Genomic DNA, 20,594 nt, shown 5'->3' on the forward strand with positions numbered 1-20,594 from the left:
GCGGTGCCCTTTGTCTCTGCCGCCGCAGGGACAAAAGTGTCTCGTGTGCCGCGTAACACGCCGGGACACATGTCTCTCGCACCGCTTCCGGCTCTTTCATCGAGAGCGTGCCTCGCTCCAGGTTCGGTCAGCATTGTTCCCGGTGCCCTGTACAGCTATTTCGAGTTGTATAGTTATGGGTATAGGTGTTTCACGTGCTCTTCAACGATTGAAAGGTTTCCAATATTTGCCAATTCTGTAAAAAAAAAAAACATTGAAAAATTCACAAGCCGCATATTCAGGCTGTCTACCTTCTAAAGGCCTTCGGAACGTTCCAAAAGCATTGAGTCTCACTCTTTGAAAACGTCATAAATGTGGTCCTGTAGAAGGAAGGTTCACGACATTGATCCGGAATTATTACGTTCCAAAGTGACGTCATGTGCCTCAACACTCCTCCCCAACTCTCGAAGGTTTGTGTTCCCGAGTGTCCTTTTTTTTAAACAAACAAAATGCTGTGAATGAAGATGGGCACAACGAGGAGGCAGACAACGACATGACACTTAGTTCTGTGCAGCGTCCGGCGAATGACAAGCTCGCAAAGTCCTTCAGCCCAGCCGCGACTATGTCATCAGAAAGCTCATTGAACGCCAATATACTTACTATATTATTTATTGATATCGATCGCAAGCATCCATGAAGTCATCATCGTGGTCGATCACCGTATCTCAAAAGTTGGCCACCTCAGTATCACCGTAACGTGCCACCTCCGACGCTACTTGTACAGACGGACGGGAGGCAAGAAGTCTCGCGATTGGTCAATCGTTCTTCGAACCCATGTCGTTCTTCGACTTCTTCCTCTGCTAGTTTTGCAAAAGTCGGTCACGTGTATACGCAAGCTGTGCACGCTGGCTTTACGCCGTCAACTTACCGCCGCGTTACACATACGCCACACGTTGCGGCACACGTGACAGATGCAACGTCGATGCAAGCGGGTTCCTCCGCAGCTAGGTCCTGCTGCGACGAGAGAGAGAGTAGCATTGCGAGAGAAGGAGGGGGGTGGGGCGGAATAAATAACGGACTCCTTCCTGGCTCGTGGCAGGACGTTGGCTGCTACCGGCCGAGACGACGCGGAAAGAAAAAAAGACAGTTCCCCTTCCTGCTCGGTGTGCTATCTCGACTGGGGACAAAAAAGAAACGACGCCTCCAGGAACTTACCACCAAAATAAAAGAAATAAAAAAAAGACAGAGCGTGAAGCTTACGCCGGTGTTTCCTCAAATCCAGTTTCCGAAGTACAGCGCTTGCGTCGCCGCGCGTTTTATCAATCGGGGGCGCTGCAAGCAGGCTGCGAAATAATGAAAAAAAAAAAAAGAGAGGGATGTTCGAAGAAATGGGCACATGGTATCATCGTGCATGTGACACAGAAATAAGAAGAGGAGCAAGACGTTGATGTGGCTCTAACTAGGCTACAAACAAACAAACAAACAAATAACTACTTTAAAATTTTTATCGACGCACTGATGGCCAATCCCCAGTGCGGATACGTGCCATATAGGTTTGAAGCAGAAACAAAACAAGGCATGAATGCGTTAGTGCTCTGAAACCTACTTGCTGTGCTTCTTGCACGATCTTCCGAGTTCGCCGAACGTCACCCGAAGATCGACGAACCGGAAGATCGACGTCACCGGAAGATCGACGAACTTCAGTGACTGTACTGACCAGTTGAGCGATAATGAGCGTCGCATTGAACGACAATAGGAAGATGGGATCTATAACCTGCTTATCGCGTGATAGATTCAACCGCGACCCAAGCCATTTGTTGCCCATGTCTGTGTAAAAATAAGGGGGGTGGGGGTGTAGCAACAGATGAAGAGACAGTGTGTGGTGCAAACAGTATAAACACCGATAATGTGCCCCAGTAGTACGACGGAGGGTTTCGATACGTGGGAACATATCGACAAGGTTCATACCATGGTTCATGTTGATGGCATTCTTAGCGTAGCTGCACTGCTGCATTCAAAACACGCATGGTCATTCGATTTTACAGGAGCGAAAGTAACGCTTGTTATTTTATTTGCTCGTTGAGCATAATATAATAAATATCTCGGTAAAACTTACCACGTAAACGTAAGCGTGAAGTGCGGCCTGGTAGTCTTACTCCCAATCGGTCTTTCGCAGATATGCAATATGTGCTACGCATAGCTTACGCAAACATGCATGCACGTCGTATATGTAAGCACCCTTGACCGTGAGTATATGTACAAACATTCACGTGTGCGTGTTGTACGGATAATTACTTTCGAAAAAAAAAGAGACAGCTATAGACATCATTCATTTTGCGTTATACTCGTATATACATGACGCGCTCAGTCGACTCATGCATGCAAGAACACCGCACGCAAGGTAATTTTTCAAAGTGCATAGACGGCAATCGAACTATTTGCTAGCAACCTCGTCGACACATGTGTGTTAAGACAAAAGAAAGCTATATATGAGCCAAGTACAAATGTCTCGAAGAACAGTCTATATGGTTCGACCTTTTTTCTGTCTTAATACTTGTGCCCTTAACTCTGTATTAGCGAGTCTGTGGTCTGCTTCTACAGGTATCATCATGTATTTTTTTAATCAAATGACCATATGGTGACGTTTTATTTTACTTCAGCAATCAGTCGTCGGCTGGCGCTCATAATGAAACATATGGAAGCCCCAACAGAGTCTTCGTCGGGAGCAGCCACCGTCGTATGTTAATCCAATAACCGCATTTCTATTCCGCAGCGGAATGCCGATGAAAATTTGGGTACTATAGGTGCCTCGAAACTTGCTTGCTTAACGCTTAATCCTCCTAAAAAACTTCGTTTGCGAAATATCGCAAACGGTATTCATCGGCACCTCACTGGCACTTTATTGCGAACACTGGCTATGGTGCCATTAGGCGCCACAAATAATCGATTTCATCTCCGCAAGAAGTATATTTTCAGGGCACCGAAAACTACAAAACGACGATTACAATACATTCATAAACATACATGCAAAAAATATCATGTCTTAAGGGCAAGTCGATGTCGAAATAAAAAAAAAGAATGAGTATGATGGTTATTATACAAGGGCTCAATGTTTGTATCGGGACCTCTCGTGCTTGTTCGGAATAAAACCGTTATTGGGATGCGTCTTTGTCGTTCGGGTCACAAAATGGCGGCGAATTAACACACGTATGCATTGATCACCTGCACGAGGCCTGCCTGTGCGTACACTCTTAATAAGGTCCCATTTAAAGTGCTAGATACAGCCAGGAAACCGGACACTTTTAGTCTGTTTCCTGGGTATAACCAGCACTTAATTCAGGACCAGATTAAGAGAGTATGTTAAACACCGATGCTTGCGACGTGCGCACGCTTTTTTTCATCAGCACGCTGCGCGAATAAAAAAAAAAAATGTCACGGCACTATGCAAACTTCACTAGCTAACTTCACTACTGTCTATCTTAAGCTCCAAATCTATAGAGTCTCGGCTCACCGGCAAACTTTTTATTCTCTCTCTCTTTCTCTATCTCCCTCGCACTCACGGCGAGCACTAACCGCTTCGGCCCTTGGTCTTACTCTCAGCACGATAGATCTAAAAGCAAAACGGAAAATAAACCACACTGCACTCATGAGCTCTTATAACCATTTGTTACTCTGTGGTCTTTCTTCCATTTTTTCTACTATAACCAGTGCTTGACAATCTCAGGAGCTCCGAATTCACAAAGCTACTCGCTGTCAACCATCAAAAAAAAAGAATGTCACGTTCCCGTGACATCTTTATGTAAGAGCTGGTATGTTCCGAATACTTTACATGACTTCTTTTATATATGAAAGTTAAAGAGCACCTATCTGCGTGTTCCTTCCGCAACTGATCAGGCATTGTCTCCGATGAATTTTATTCTTAATACAATTAGCATCACTTCAACGTGAAAGCAGCCTTGTGAATACGGAATCCACATTCTTTTTCGGACTATGTGAAATGTCTTTTTTTTTAATTTTAAGTGTTGCTGATATGTTCAGAAAAACGTTTTGCCTTGACTTTCGTCCCGTTGCGTTATTGCCAGTGTCAAAGCGCTTCTTGAGAGCCCTTTAAAAACGGCAACCACACAGGGATCATACATACCATTTAAGGCTGTGGCCATGAACTACCACAAAAAAAAATTATTGTTTCCTTGTATACGCAGGGCAAATGTTCACAGTTTCATGTGGGAGGTACTTAAAGTCATTCAAAACTATAGAGACGATGTCTTGGCATTAAGAAGATCGTTTTTGTTTCTGGGTTTCTAAGCTATCTAACCACAGCGGCTTTACAGATTTTGTCTACAGTTCTTGCATGGCTGTTTTCCCTTTTTACCTTGTGGCCCTGGATGCTGCGACATATATAAGATAGCGTGCGGTTCTCTGCGAAAAAAAGGCTATGGATAGTTTCACGCATAGGAGGTGCCAGATATTGCCGTGATACCTTTCCCGTTTCCATGCTAACGTATCTCCCTTTTTCTTCCTGCGCGTTCGCGCGGCGTCCTTCTTCGGCAAACGTCTTGTGTCCTCCGCTACTCCTGCTGCCCCCCGCCCGGCCCTGCCGACTGCCTTCGTCACCGCCGTTGTGCTCGGTGTTTGGTGATGACCCGTGACTCAGAGGGCAGAGAGTGCGTGAACTGTGGTGCGACGTCGACGCCGCTGTGGCGACGAGACGGCACCGGGCACTACCTGTGCAACGCATGCGGTCTCTACCACAAAATGAACGGCCAGAACAGGCCGCTCATCAAGCCCAAGCGACGACTCGTAAGTAAAGACCCTGTCGCACTCTAATGAGATAGATAGATAGATAGATAGATAGATAGATAGATAGATAGATAGATAGATAGATAGATAGATAGATAGATAGATAGATAGATAGATAGATAGATAGATAGATAGATAGATAGATAGATAGATAGACAGACAGACAGACAGACAGACAGACAGACAGACAGACAGACAGACAGACAGACAGACAGACAGACAGACAGACAGACAGACAGACAGACAGACAGACAGACAGACAGACAGACAGACAGACAGACAGACAGACAGACAGACAGACAGACAGACAGACAGACAGACAGACAGATAGATAGATAGATAGATAGATAGATAGATAGATAGATAGATAGATAGATAGATAGATAGATAGATAGATAGATAGATAGATAGATAGATAGATAGATAGATAGATCCTATTTTTTATCTACTTGTTATACTTGTTTGTAACCTACGAGCATACCGGTACATTGTACTCGCTCCTTCAAACAACACACCTGATAAATTGTATTCTGCCTTTCTGTGCTGACAGACATTTCAGTGTATGCAAACTTGAACGTGTTACTTTGCAAAGTATCACAGCAATAAGAAAAGCTGCACATAAGCCTATACATCTAAAAACCGGGAAGGATAACAAGGCTCATATCGTAAACAGCCACTTTTTTTATGCGGAAGAGCAAAGCCCCTTATTCCTATAACGCTGATGCAGGCCCTGTCATCATGGTGCTATAAAGTAAGCTATTTTTCGAATGAACCTTGGTATGACGAACCTGACGACCAATATTATAACCCCAAAACGCAGGAAGCAAAAATCATGCATCATGGGCCACTGTTATGTAAGCCACTATAGATAAGGCACTGACCCCGCATCCCACCCCACCCTCTACACCTTCCTATACATCGCAGTTCCTTTGTAGTGGTGCACGAAAAGTTGTGCGAGCGGAAAGTAAGCGGGAACGCACGCGTTTCCAGAAGGCCGCCGTCTTATGCAGGCTTACGTCGCGCTATGCACGATTTTTATTTTAAAAGCCTGCTCAGGCTTTGTTGAAAAACAAAGGACATTAGCTACAACTAGCAAAGAGAAAACCGGGCGGGGCAATTGCCAGCAAATTATGCAAGGCTAGATCCGCCGGCTACCTACAACATCCTCAACCTCTCTGCAGATTGTCCGGTCACACCTAAAACGTGAGACTCAAATACACATTCATATTCGCCTCATATTGTAAGCGAGCAGCGAACGGAGGAACAATGTCGGCGCCAACAGTGTCGTTAAGATACGCGTGCCTGTAAAAACGTCAGAAATAAGGCCTCGTGGCTTGTGTTCCGTGTCTTTACTAGCGCTCGCTTCGTGCATTTCCTTTCGCTATATCTAGAGCCGCATCTACGTGCATCCTCGGTGTGCTATAGGCTACAGAAAGAACATGCCAGTGAACCCAAGCTCATTTCCTGGTCGAGTAGGGATGGGGGGGGGGGGGGGAGCGGATGCGTTCCTCGCGCATGTTTGGACTTAGGCGCGTGACAACTTGCATGGGAGTACAAGTCTACATCTTTCGTGTCGTAAGCGCAACCTTCTCGCAAATATTTCTCATACCTGGCGGTCACTTGCCGCTAAAAGAGAGTAATGCGTTAGGACTGAGTATTGCGGTTGCGCGCCGCATGGTACCGGGTAGTGCCCGCGAGGTATCGGAAATGACCGAAAGCCTTCTACTCCACTCCGGCGCCGCTGCCGCTACCGCCGCCTAGGGGAGAACGCAGCGTTTTCCGGGACGGCTCGCACTGGCGCTATGGTATCATGCTACGCAAACGGGATTCAAACAAAGAAAGAACATTTGTTCCCAAACTTGCATAGCCTTGGCATATCAGATGAACGAGCTGCAGCAGCGTGCGTACGTCTACGTGGGTCAGGAAAAAAAGCGAGGGCTAGACCGGAAGCCACTCTAGTTCTTTTTTACTTCCGGTTTCGGAAACCGCTGTTGTGGGAGAGCATGCAGGGGGAACGAAAGATTTGTTAGAGAATTGAGAAAGCGAGCGCGGATGGAAACGGGAATCATCTGGTTTGGAGTATAGTAATTAGTGCAGAGAGAGAGAGAAGATAAGAAAGGTAGGTAGGTTAACTAGACTAAGTCCAGTCTGCTACCCTACACGTGGGGAGAGGGGAATGAGGGAGAAAAAGAGAGAGATAGAGAAGAGTAGTAATTAGTGCAGCCTGTACGCATGCAGGCGGGTATATAGTGCACGCTGCCGTCTCCAACAGAGGGGTGTGTGTGTGTGTGTGTGTGTGTGTGTGTGTGTGTGTGTGTGTGTGTGTGTGTGTGTGTGTGTGTGTGTGTGTGTGTGTGTGTGTGTGTGTGTGTGTGTGTGTGTGTGTGTGTGTGTGTGTGTGTGTGTGTGTGTGTAGCATCGATATAATACACGTTAACACATTTGTATAGCACCACGTATGTGTTGAACTCGCGCTTTTCGGGGCAATCTGAAAGGAGTAAAGACTGTTACTGAGGGAAGCTCGCTAGATCTGACTCGATTGTAAGCCGTGTCCGAGGCCTCGTATTGCAGCAGCGAGAAAGGAATGTCATCCGGTCGGAAACGACTCTTGCCTCACTACACAGCGCTCACTGCGTGGCATGATATCGTGAAACGGCGGGCAGCGCAGCAAGCTACTCTTTCCGGCCCGTTATCCGTTTTATTTATATCATTTTTTTTTGTCTCGTCTGCATCCGAAAGCGTTATCGTCTGCTCAAAGGAAAGAATTAATAAAAGCGGGTTGTTTTCTTTTTTTATAATCCTGTATTCTTTCATTCATGGTATACGCGATGCCTAACTATATTTCGTAATGATTTAACTGGCTTGTCATAATTAGCCCGTTCCCATACAGATACATCGACTCTAGATATCTGCGAAAAATGAATCAGGAAGGGTATACGCGTTGTAAAGGTAGGATTTTACTATCTATTGCTCCCATCTTTTCGAGCTCGAAAAGCAAAACAACACAACAAATTCACAAGCTTTTTTTTTTTTTGAGGGGGGTGGAGGTTATAAGCTCTGTCCATACGTTCTTTGAATAACGTTTTTTTTTTCATAGCGTACTTGAAGCGCACTTGAAACTTGCCCGGGTACATAAGTGTCTACATGTAGGTTCAAATCAGGATACAGCTTTCATGTTAAAATTTCAAATTTTTTTCCCCCAGTGCAGGGTAGCAAACCGGATTTGCGTCTGGTTAACCTCCCTGCCTTTCCTCGCATCTTTATCTCTCTCTCTCCCTCTCTAATGTTTCTATATTAAGCTATATAGTATCGATTAAATGATTTATTTTTTCCCCGCACGTCAGTTCTCATAGTGATATGCTAGCCACATTTTTCTTCTGTGTTCATAAATCAGCTTTTGCAAAGTATCGCCCCCCCCCCTACACACACACGCACAAAATCGCTCTTTTCAAGTACGCATGTGTGTCATTTTCCTAAGACGCCTTCCACGGACACAGAAGCAGTAAATACGTGACGCGCGGGTTCAAAATTTCTCACACCCCGATGTTCTAGCTTTTTTTTTTTTCGCTCCTCCATCAATCTGTATTGTCACTGCGTTGTTCGACAGTCTCTGACAGTGGCGATTCAAACACGTATACACTTGGGGGTGATCGGCGAGAAAACGAGAAATCCATACGACAGGGATGACAACCCGTGAAGCGTGGCGTAGATCGAGCATACGCGAATCGGTTTAGATTGAGAGAGTGTGGGGGTAAAAAGGAGGAAGAAGAGGAAAGAAGGGGGGGGGAGAGGGAACTCATCATCATCGCCGAATGTAACTCGATCGGCGTGGAGCACACGCGACCGACGCGAAACGACCGATTCGTGACGGCAGCCGCCGACAACAAATTCGAAGTGCGTGTGGAGAATCCTGTACAACGGAGTCATATCCCCGCTGCCACTTTTGAACGAAATATACATGTAAGAAAGCAGTAGTAGCGGCAGTAAGGAGGAGTCGGTAGTCCGAGGGCAGTCATTGCAACGACGGGTTTTCGTTGAGCGCCGGAAGCGTATAAGCCGTGTAGACAGTGTGGCGGACCAGTTCGAAAGGCAATCATCGGCCGGCCGAGCCGATCAATAGTCGTGCAAGACGGTCCACCGTGTCCAGTGCGTGAGTGACTCGGGAGTCGCGATGCATGCGTGGGCAGCGTGCTCGCGTGGCACGCCTACGAGCGTGGCGAGGTTGAAAACAACAACAACAAAAAAAAAAAAAAACTAAAGAAAGAAGAAGAAATACAGTCATGTGTATAACATGCAGCCTTTGTAAGCTCAAAGAGCTCGATTCACCCAAGTTTAAAAAAAACCGACAAAATAGAAGAAAGTACGGCATGGTGCGTTCAGATGTGACGAGAACAGGAAGAAGCGCAGTAATAGCTCGCCGCTACATGCCTCCCTAGCACGTCTGTATTGTACTCTATTGTTGCTATTGTTTCGCGATGTCGGCACCTCAATTTGTGGCCCTACTGCACCCTCAAGTGTCGATATATGGGAATCCCGGCAGAATGAAAAGGAAAACGAGAATGAAGACGTTCAGTGAACGATGCGTGCGGAAACAAACATTTTATTGAGGAGTGCTGTCACACACATACACGCAAACACACACACACAAACACACACACACACACACACACACACACACACACACACACACACACACACACACACACATACACACACACACACACACACCGATATATCACCTGAAAGATGTAGAACTGTATCTAACACAGTGTGTGCAGCAAATGTGAGCGTTTTCAGAATCGCGAATTTTGGATGTTCGGTAATGTTTCACTCAAGTGTGCTCCCTTTGACCGTGCGTGCTCGCGCATGTGAGCGTGCTTATCTCGAGGCAAATGTACATCGGCAAAGGACGCCTGAGTATTCCTAGTTCACAAGTCTATGACAGCTTAGAAGTGTGGCAGCTTTGGCTAGTTGGTATACAACGTGACGATAGTTATAGCGCGAGAACAGAAAGACGACACAGAGACAAAAAGGACACCGAAACTCGTGTCTTTCGTGTCCTTCTCGTCTCTGCGTCGTAGTTCTGTTCTAGCGCCATAACTATCGTCTATGACAGTGTGCAGTTTCGCTGTACACAAGGTACGAGTTATGACGCTATCTATTCCACACGACACATGTGTAGCGCGTAGAGTACTTAACATGGACGTCAGCAGATCCAGCACGTGCAAAACGTACACCATCTGCCCTGCACAGTCCTCTTTTAACGATGTGCATATCTGCACATCAGTCGAATGCGCAACAGGTGACAACACGGCTCATTAATCTTCCAACGGCTTTTGAATAGAACCTTTATACGACCTACACTCAGTATGTTAGTGATTATGTCTGCCACCTTCAAAAGAGACGCACGCACGCACAGAGCTCGTACGAGGCGGTTCCTGCTGTCGAGAAGTGTGGCAGCTTGGGCTAGTTGGTATGGCCATGCTACGGCTAGTTGGTATCGTCATGCTGTCGAGAGTTTTGACGCATACGAGACCCAGCTGTACGCGTGTTGTAATGCCAGCGGGCGGCGGCGCGGCGTAAGAGATTCCCTTCGCACACGTTGCACAAACTAGGAAATACTTCGAAAGGGCGATGGCGCACGGCTACTTTTTTTCTTGCCCGAGAAGCTATGCCCATGATGGAAGCGATCCCTTTTCAAGGAGGTATTAAAGGCACGTGTCCATCGCTCACGTGTATATTGCACGCAGCTGGATGGATGTGTACATGCAGCTGCAGGGTGCTCAACAGGATGCAAGTTTGCAGCGGCGGCTCCCCTTTCTGTTGCGAGCGCGCTGTGGGTAATGTGTGTATGCGCGGCACAACCGCGATGGGTGGACAGCGCCCAAGAGTCCAAGATCGATAACCGAGAGCTCGGTCAAACGGACTGCCAAGCTGCCGAGCTGCCGTGGCTGTTGCTGGTGCTTCGTATAGCGTATACTTTCGGAGCAGCGAGCGATGGGTCCCACGGAGCACGCCCACGTCATTCCACTTCTTTAATCGCTGTATTCCCGCTGTACCTCGTGTATAAACACACACACACACACACACACACACACACACACACACACACACACACACACACACACACACACACACACACACACACACACACACACACACACACACACACACACACACACACAACCACACACACACACACACACACACACACACACACACACACACACACACACACACACACACACACACACACATTCGTGAATGGCATGGAACGCGACGGCCATGAGGCGAACTTATGCACCTTATGCACCCCGGGTCAAGTTGGAGTTATTCCGGTCATGGTCAAATTCCGCAAAAATTGTCTTAAGTTTTGTAGTGGCGGCCTTTCAAGCAAATTAAACTGCAGCAGCCGCTGGGACAAGCATAGTTGATCAAGGGCGAAACATGTCGGACAATGCCTGAAATAGCACCCCTGCAGGGTGCCCGCGACGGCAGCTGCTGCACTGAAGTTCCCGATTCTTCTGCACTTGCTAGTCAACGAGTTGACTTCACGAAAACTAAATGAACTGGTAGTTCGACTTGATGCTTATGTCATCGTGGTACATTGTGTATACAAGCTGCTGCGAGAAACGTCGAGAATGCCCACTGAGACGAATAGAATAACGCGAACAATAGGACGTTCGTTCGCAGCATCGTTACAGTATACATCTTGTCATTTCGTGGTTACCGCCAAATGTAAGCCTCATTTCACTAGTCCCCGTGTTCATCCGACGGTTCTTCCGGGTCGACTGCTTTCAGCATGAGTAGTTAAGGATATGTTACTCTTCCGCGTGTTGATAGCTTCATTAAACACCTGTATTTCGTGGTGAGAATTATTTTGTGTATATTTTTTAAAAAACACACACATACTCTAATAGGCAAAAAACACACACATTCTCTAATAGGCAAGAAAGGAAAAAAAAAAGAACTATCAGACTCCCCGTGAACGTTTCTGTTTAGGAGACACGGATCGTTCACCCGAATAGGTGACACCTTAAACGTGGCCTCAGTGAAGTTCTTCCGGCTCCCCAATTTGCTTCCGGCGCATCGGCACTCCGCCAAACCATAGCCTTCGAGATCTTTTTCTAGATTTCCCAGAGGCCGCGGCCGCTGCGGAGGCGACGATTCGGGCAACATGGCCAATTAAGAATTAGCACAAAAATATACGCACAACCAAGAGGTTTCGCAAGCGGTCACTCCATCACCGCCCGAGAGCTTATAATTACACAGTACGGCACATTAGGCGCATAATGTGTTCGCGTTCACCTTAGACGTCTAATCTCCGACGCGCGCGATTGTTCTTTTTCTCACAACGCGTCGTTCGGTCGTTCGCTGATGTGCGCATGCACCCGAACTTTTCACCTATACCGCTCGTTTGACCCTGAACGCCTGCATATGGCGGCTAGCGTGCGACTTCATTTATTGTTCCTAGAGTCACGATGTAGAGAGAGAGAGAGATAGCCTGGCCGTTGAAACCTCGAGTCAAGGCTTGTTAGCACCTCTAAGGTGGCAAAGACAAGCTCAGGTCATGATGCACCGGAGAAGTGTGCGGGGCCTTGGAGAGCAAGTTCCTTCTTTCGTTTTAATTTCTTGTTTGGAGCGCCTGCCTTGCGATGCCTCCGAGCGCGCTCGCTCTCGAAAAAGACCATTAATTACTCGAGGGGCGCTGCCGGTTGAAGGCGTTGCCAGACACGTGTCGATATATTAAAAAAAATAATAAACGCTTTCTCTTCTCGCGTTTATAATCTTATCGTATACACACGCTGCTGTCTATCGTCGGCATGGCTATACGGAACGGTATACAAGAACGATATTTCCATTACGTATCTGTTTTTATCTTCGCCATGTTTGAAGACGATGTTCTTAGTGCACCAAGTTTCATGTTCTCCGATATGCAAGTTTGTTCTCCAAGGCGAAAGTCGTGGGTTGGATCCCAACCTCGGTGGTCGCATTTCGAGGGGGACGATATGCCAAAGGCCCGTGTACTGTGCAGCATTGCCGAACGTTAAAGAACGCCACATTGTCAAAGTTCCCGGAGTCCTCCACTACGTCGTTTCTCGTAATCATATCGTAATTTGGGGGCGTAAAACTTCACCAATGGTTATTATGATACACCATGCGTGCAAGGATGAATTTCCTCGGGTCTTTGCGCCCTTTGCAGCAGCACTTATTTCGCGTAAGATATGTAGACCCACATAGTAGCACTTCGTCAACCAGCAGTGCTTCAAATCGATTTGGGAGCCTGCATAGTGGCCCGCCTGTGTAAGCTTTATAAAGTTTATTGTGTATCTATACTAAATTCACGCAGCAGAGTTGCGCGTAGCTTTGGATACCAACCATAGGTATGCGGCGACGCCACAGTTCGTTCTAGCAGGCTGCATGCCTGTATACCGTGCCACCGATTGACTTATCTAACGTGTCAAAAACAGGTGATAAACATGACTATCAATGACTACAGTATAAAATTGTGTTCGCTGCAGCGTTTGCTTCGCGAAGCACGAAAGTCGGCCTGAGCGTCATCTCCGCAATGCATGGGTTGGTAACAGCGTTTGTAAGACGGATGAGCTTACTCTGCTCTCTAAAAGCAGCATATAATGTAACCCTAAAGTTGATAGCCGCATGGCGCCATCTTGCGGGAGCATTTTGTGTGTACGTCAGGAAGTGACGACAACTGCACGAGGTGCGCATCCCAGAGAGAAGCAGTGGTAGGGGAGGGAGTAAGCGTTATCATTGTAACACACACACACACACACACACACACACACACACACGCACACACACACACACACACACGCACACACACACACACACACACACACACACACACACAGAGAGAGAGAGAGAGAGAGAGAGAGAGAGAGAGAGAGAGAGAGAGAGATTTCGAAGTTAGGCATCTTTACCAACCCGCCCAACTCGCCGCACTCAACGCATCCTTTAGTTGAACGGGACCAAACGGTCGGGGCATACACATACGCGCGCGCTCACATTATGCAAAGGAGTCCACTGACATGCACACCGCGGGCCGCGCCGCATTGAAAGCCGACGCGAGAGAGCGGCGCGTCTTTCCACATCTCTCGCGCGCGGCCTCTGCAGCCAACCCGGCCGCCCCGACACCTGAGGGGGGCGCCGGCGTATATAGACACCGCGCATTATTCATGTATGTGCATACGCGACGAGAGAGGGGACGACGTCGTCGGCGACGGAGGCCTCTGCGCGTACGCACCATCGCCAGCGGCGAGAGACCCCGGTGCGATCTCGTGAGGCCGTTCGACAACACCAACGCGCGCATAACGTTGCGAGCCGCGCACGTGTTTGTGCGTGAGCGCGAAGCGACGGCCGGTGCTACGCCCTACACGTCCAACTCGCGAGGAAGAAGAAGAAGGGGGCGTGTCTGTCTCGGAAGAAGAGGACTGGCCGCCGCGCGGAAGGTGCCGCAGCGCACGCCTGTACATGTGTCAAGAAAAGCGCAAAATAAAATGAGTGAGAGAGTTGCAATATGACAGCCGTGGGACCGGACAGTGCGTGCGTGCGTGAGTGTTCGCGTGCGTGTGCCCGCGCATTTGTGCATGTGAGCATCAGTGTGTGTGTGTGTGTGTGTGTGTGTGTGTGTGTGTGTGTGTGTGTGTGTGTGTGTGTGTGTGTGTGTGTGTGTGTGTGAGAGTGTGTGTGTGTCCCCGGTCTCCGCGATCCTCTGGAGGGTGGAGAGGGTGCCAATTGTCGGCTCGGCCCGGTAATTAATCGGCGCACCTGACACCGGGGTCAGCTGGTGCCATCGTTTAACTCTGGGAGCAGCACCCCTCCTTCTCAGCGGGGAGGAATAGCCGCCCGCCGCTGTACAGCGTACTCGGCTCCCATATATGTATACTGCACATGCTACAACACAGGGCCACAGCTCGTTCGTTATATATACGCTAGTGGCGCTGTATATGTAACACGGCGCAGCAAATGAGCCACCGGTAGCTTCTCGCGAAGCGCATTATATAACGCGAGAGTGCAAATACGCGCACCAAAGTGCATATAAGACAGGCTTTTGTACTCTCTGGCAGCGCTGGTTTTATGACGTCTCCATACAAGCAGGCGCGATTCGCGACGCCTTGTATATGAGTTAATGAGAATGTATAATCCATCGTCACGTTGTCCGGTCTGTGCATCCACTCACGCGGTGAACACAGAAAGGCTTCGCTGGGTTCATTGACATCGCCCTAACAATTAATCCCGTTTATATTCTCTTCATCGCACGTGACTGGTTATGCAACGCCGATAAATTCAAATTCTATGCCGTCGCGCGCCGTGTCCACAGTGGAGCGGCCTATAGGGGCAGCTTTGGGCGGCGACTTCTTAAAGGCCTTGTAATAAAGCTCTTAAAGTGTGCACCGGCACTCCTCGGTTTCGGTATGCGTCAGCAAGCTTTGCTTTTTAGTCGCGGCCGGGTGCAGTGCAAATAGGTGCGCTTAGTTTGCTGAGCACGCGTATAAGCGCATAACATGATCATGTGCTGCGACGGGCGCGACCATTATGCAGTCTCTCTATCGTAAAAATTACAGCTCGGCTACGGCTCGGAGCCCGTCCGACTTTCATTAAAGAGCAGGGATTGTTAACGCATTCTAAACTATGAGTGTAATAGGCCTTGGTATAATCTTGCGAAAAATTCCTTCATCGATGCGATCTAGTGCTTATGGTGATCCACTGTGGGCTCAAAGGTTGCGATGTTGAATCGCGGCCGCGTCTGTCGCATTTCCATGGAGGCGAAATGCTAGAATCCCGTGTGCTTAGATTCAGGTGCACGTTAAAGAACGCCAAGGGGTCGAAATTTCCGGAGTTCCACGAGGGAGTCTCTGATAATAAAATCGGATTTTTGGGACGTAAGAGCCCAGTAAATATTTATACTTGATTCAAATCCTGATGATTTCATATGTGGGGTTTGATGTCCCAAAACCACCATATGGTTATGGAGATACGCCGTAGTGGAGGGCTACGGGAATTTGGACCACCTGGGGTTTTTTATGTAAACCCAAATCTGAGCACACGTTCCTACAGCATTTTCGCCTCCGTCGAAAATGCAGCTACCGAAGCCGGGATTCTATCCCGCGACCTGTTCGCATGTCGGACGCCAGGCTGTGTAGGTTTTTCGTGTCACTGTACCACAAGTTTGTCAGATAAAAGACTGGTGGGGCTTCTCAACAACAAGGTGTTCATGTTCATCTCGATGACCACTCAGAGCTGCTATAGGTTACAACCTCCCCTTACTCCCTACTTTTTACAGCATTAATAAAGCGCTTTGTATGACATTGCTAATTTATTTAGAGAAAAGCTTCGAATAATGCCCGCATTCGTTGCATATCTGATAACACATTGTGAAATCAGACCTCCTTCTCAGGGTCATGGGCTCTATCTCGGCCGTGGTGATCGCGTTTTGGTGGAGGCGAAATGTCACAGTCCCATGTATACTGTGCGGTGTCAGTGAAAGTTAAAGAACACCACATGATCAAAATTCGCAGAGCGCTCCTCTATACGGCGTCTCTCATAATCATATCGTGCTTTTGGGACGTAGCTCACCAGTTCTCTTCTTTATCCTAATGATCCTTCTCACTGCAACCCGATTCGTCCGTTTATTCTTTCATCCACCTTACTAAGCTGGCATTCAACATTGATAGGCGTGTTTGGTGTAGCGTACTGCAGACATTGGATTCATTCTCTCTCTCTCTCTCTCTTCATTTTCCCCCGAGCAGTCTGCGGCGAGACGGGCCGGAACAAGCTGTGCCAACTGCAAGACGACCACGACGACGCTGTGGAGGCGCAACCAGAACGGCGAACCCGTCTGCAATGCCTGCGGTCTCTACTTCAAGCTGCACAATGTAAGTCACGTACCACCACTGCCGTCTTTAGTACTGTGTATAATAACCTTCGCGGCGAAAACGCCATGCATGGCTCCCGCGGAGGAGCGCTTGCATTGACGACAAAACTGGCGACGACTCACGTGTAGTCGCGGCCTGGCAATACTCGTGAATGCATGTTTCGCCAGTCTCTCCAGTCGTCTTATAACTAAACGACTCACGCAGTTTCCCAGACAACGGCCTCTGTTCTCTGCCTGCGTGGAGCCATGCATATAGCGCGGAGTTGTGCGCATTAGCACACAATGCTCGTAGGCCGGATCAACTGTCGGAAATCTTTTCAGGCAAAAGTGTTCCGTTTTTAGTTTTCTTCATTGTGCATGTGCGTGGCATGAAGCTTAAATCGAGAGCATGCAACCACTTTGACGTCAAGACCGTCTTGTTTCGGGTTTTCTTCGTCTCACGTTAACAACAGTCCTTTGTGTGTAACAAATGTAAGACACAGAAACGTGTGCAACACTGTGAAGTTACATATATTCAAGATTAAAATATGCTCCTCCCTTTTTTATTCATAGCATATACAACTCTTTATTGTGAGAGAGATGGTGGAACTGATGCAGCACAAGCTTCACATGCCTGCTTGTGGGATTTTCTCACAACGCTTTCCGGTGCTTAGGACAGCTGTTTATTTGTGAGCCTTCAGTAGCATTGAAGCAGGGGCTCCGCACAACTTGATCCAGTACACATGCCGACACCAAATGACCCACACCACGCTGAAGCGAAACGCTTCACGATTTCGTAATTAAGCGTGCTTTATTAATGCCAAAGAGAAACTCTAAAGCCGTATTATTCACAACCGGCTATGCGGGATTTTTAGTTGTTTTAGAGTCGTTTTTATCGCACTGTCACAAAACACGGTCGACACTTTATCCGCGGGAAAGTGACTGCCGCGTATCCGAGAAAGTATTACTCTCAGCTTCCAAGTCTGATGACTGTGCGCATGTGCATGTACAGTGGCGCAGATGACGTCATTGAAGTTACGGATTTCACGACGTCCGTCTACACATGTCTGGTCTTTTTTCGCACAGAAAAACCCGTATAAAAAGGTTGAGGAAGGCACCTCGTTATTTCGTTGCAAAACCACTGCAGAATATAGAAAACTTGACTGACGACGATAGTACCAAATATATAATTTGCATTGTAGTTCTATAGTCTCACGCGATCAAAGTGGCCTTTCGACCAACGTAGAGAAACAGCTTTCAAGAGGTGGCGGTGGATAAACACGCAAGCCCCGCGCACAATCACTCAACCACGCTGAATGTCGAACGGGAACGCTATACTTGTTGCTTACTACTGCACCTGTCCCTGTCAACAAGTCAGGCCGTACGTCGTCAAGCCCCGACTAACCTCTCCACGCTGTCCCGAAATATGTGTGGGGCAAGAAAAAAAAGGTAAAATGATTAAGCGGAAGCAAAAGGAGACGTGGGAACACGCTGGAGACAAGAGTGGGAAGACACCGCGCGTATATACGACGACATTTCTCCCTCGGACGGCAGGGCGCGCGATCGTTCGCGAGAACGCGGGAGTGCGGCGCCCAAATGCAACCATGGTCCATTAGACACAGCGGCCGACCGTTAAGCGACGCTTTAAGCGTCATCCATCAGGGACTTGCGAGGGTAAAGCCCAGCAGGACGGAGGGTAGAAAAGAATCCCCAGTACAGGAGGCGGAAGAAGGTTGGAAGCTGTGTGAGGGGGGGGGGGGATTTTGGGGGGGGGGGGGGGTAGTCAGTCGTTCTGTGGAGCACGGACGTACGCATGGAAGCCTTGACAGTAAGGCCAGCTCCCCCCCCCCTTACCACCCCGTCCATTTTGCCTGCTTGGTATAGGCTTTGTTCGCATTCATTCAGAAACATGACAACAACAACAACAACAACAACAACAACAATAATAATAATAATAATAATAATAATAATATTAATATTAATAATAATAATAATAATAATAATAATACCTTTTATTTCTTCAAATAAAACAGTACATGTGACTAGGCCTGCCAAAGCAAATTGGTGGCTTGAGTAGTCTTGTCAAAACCCAAATAACGTGCGTCGAGCAGTATGTGCAGTGCAACGGGGTAGCCAGGGAGTAGAACTCCGCCGCCTCTAAAATACTTCTCGCCGTGCATACATAGCGCAAAATAATCATTTGCCTGCCGGGCTCTAACTTTAGATCAACAAGATACCCCCCCCCCCCCACACACACACACACAAAGAAAAAAGAGGGGGGGGGGAATCGCCTACAACGCTGGGGTAGTGGAACGAAACAGCGAAGAAACTGTTCACGTGCCACACTGTCGTAAGATGGTAAAGCGGCTAAGATACGTTTGGTTCAAAATTTTTGCACATTTCAAACAAAAAAGAATATGTCTTCAAAAAAAGAGAGAATAGAAGATATGCATGACAGAGCGAATGTTAGGTTAGGTTCACGACACTGAAGAAACGTGTGAGGAGGAGAACTACGATAAAGAAACAGGGACAGAGAAAGAGAGGACGAAAGGTTCGTTTCCGCATTGTTGTTTTTGATTCAACGAAAAACATTAGGGTACGCATTTTAAGTGAGCTGCCAGAGAGTATTCTCTCAAATCATCCGAGTGAGGGCTACATTCTCTTACTTTCGTGCTTTTAATCATGATAAAATCACGACTAAAACATGCAGTCTTAGTGTATATATATATATATATATATATATATATATATATATATATATATATATATATATATATATATATATATATATATATATATATATATATATATATAGTATTAATCAGCATGCCGCATATTCGTTGTAATAAGTCACATATCTGTTGCACGGTTTGCGAAGGCAAGGCTTGGTCGGACAGGAGGAGGACAGTAAAATAGGAGTACCCCGAAGCAGCTCCGCAGGCGACGCCAAGTACGTTGTCCTCGCATTCCGATTTTTGGCTAGAAGCCCCTCTCGTCTTGCTTAGGGGGGACTCTATTTGGGACGTAGAGTTCGAAAGCTAGAGGGGCGCCGAAGAGTGCCGAGACAGCGGGCCGGATGAAACCGGGAGCGGGCGGTCGATAAGCTAGCGCGTCGAGTTCCGGCGGCAGCCCAGAGATAAGGCGGATCGAACGAAGCACAGCGCGGGCCGGGAAAACGGGGGACTGTGGCAACCGCACGCGCCGCTTTTCCGCTAGTGCGCTTGTCCGCAGCACTCGCGTGCACGGCCGGAAAGCCCGTCGGCGCTAGCTACTGTCTCCAATGGCGTTGACCCGAGGACCGGCGTGTCGCGATTCTGTCGACAGAGGCAACAACACGTCGTGGTTGCTCTGAGGATGAAAGGTCACGCTCTTACGCGCGAGGGCACGGGTTCGACTCCGCAGCAAGGCAGCTGTGTTTCGATTTGGCAGAAATATAAGAACACTTGTGTACTTTGGCTAACCGTAAGTGAATGATACTCGAGTGATGAATACTGACCCCCCCCCCCTCTTCTAAGGCAAGCCTCTCAATCGCATCGTAGTTTTTGTGCATACAACTACGGAATTGAGGTAGAGACACCATTGTTCATTCTGGTTCGCTGCTGAATGCAGGGCTTCTGACCATGCAGCGTAAATCAGCAGTTTTTTTTTAATGTATAAGCATAAATCATTCAAAATATAATTCATCAATAAGCAATGGTGAAACCAGAGGTCTGGGGGAACAAAGAACAGTGGTCGTTTCAGAAATAGAAAGAAGCTAACTACACTGTGTACGACTGCGCGGTCGGCACAAGAAACACCAAAGATTATCGCGTACTACTACAGTGATAACGTGCACAGGGCTCGGTATTTTCTTTGAATTATAAAATGGAGCCATGATCGGATGCTGGTGCCATGAAAAAATCAAGTACTATGGCTCTCAGCAGCTCACCATGGTGAGGCA

The 20,594-nt window shown here is 47.7% G+C and overlaps 1 protein-coding gene across 5 annotated transcripts in view; it reads left to right on the plus strand.

Moving 5' to 3' along the window:
* LOC119174527 (endothelial transcription factor GATA-2) overlaps positions 1–20,594 on the plus strand; it is a 306,263-nt gene that overhangs the window by 264,213 nt on the left and 21,456 nt on the right. For all 5 annotated transcript variants that reach the window (XM_037425472.2, XM_075895496.1, XM_037425471.2 and 2 more), the window contains 2 exons: positions 4,634–4,779; positions 16,551–16,676. In XM_037425472.2, coding sequence (XP_037281369.1) covers positions 4,634–4,779; positions 16,551–16,676 — 272 coding nt within the window. The remainder of the gene's footprint in view (positions 1–4,633; positions 4,780–16,550; positions 16,677–20,594) is intronic.

Source organism: Rhipicephalus microplus, chromosome 5 (assembly GCF_043290135.1).
Source record: "Rhipicephalus microplus isolate Deutch F79 chromosome 5, USDA_Rmic, whole genome shotgun sequence".
NCBI classification, from domain to species: Eukaryota; Metazoa; Arthropoda; class Arachnida; order Ixodida; family Ixodidae; genus Rhipicephalus; species Rhipicephalus microplus.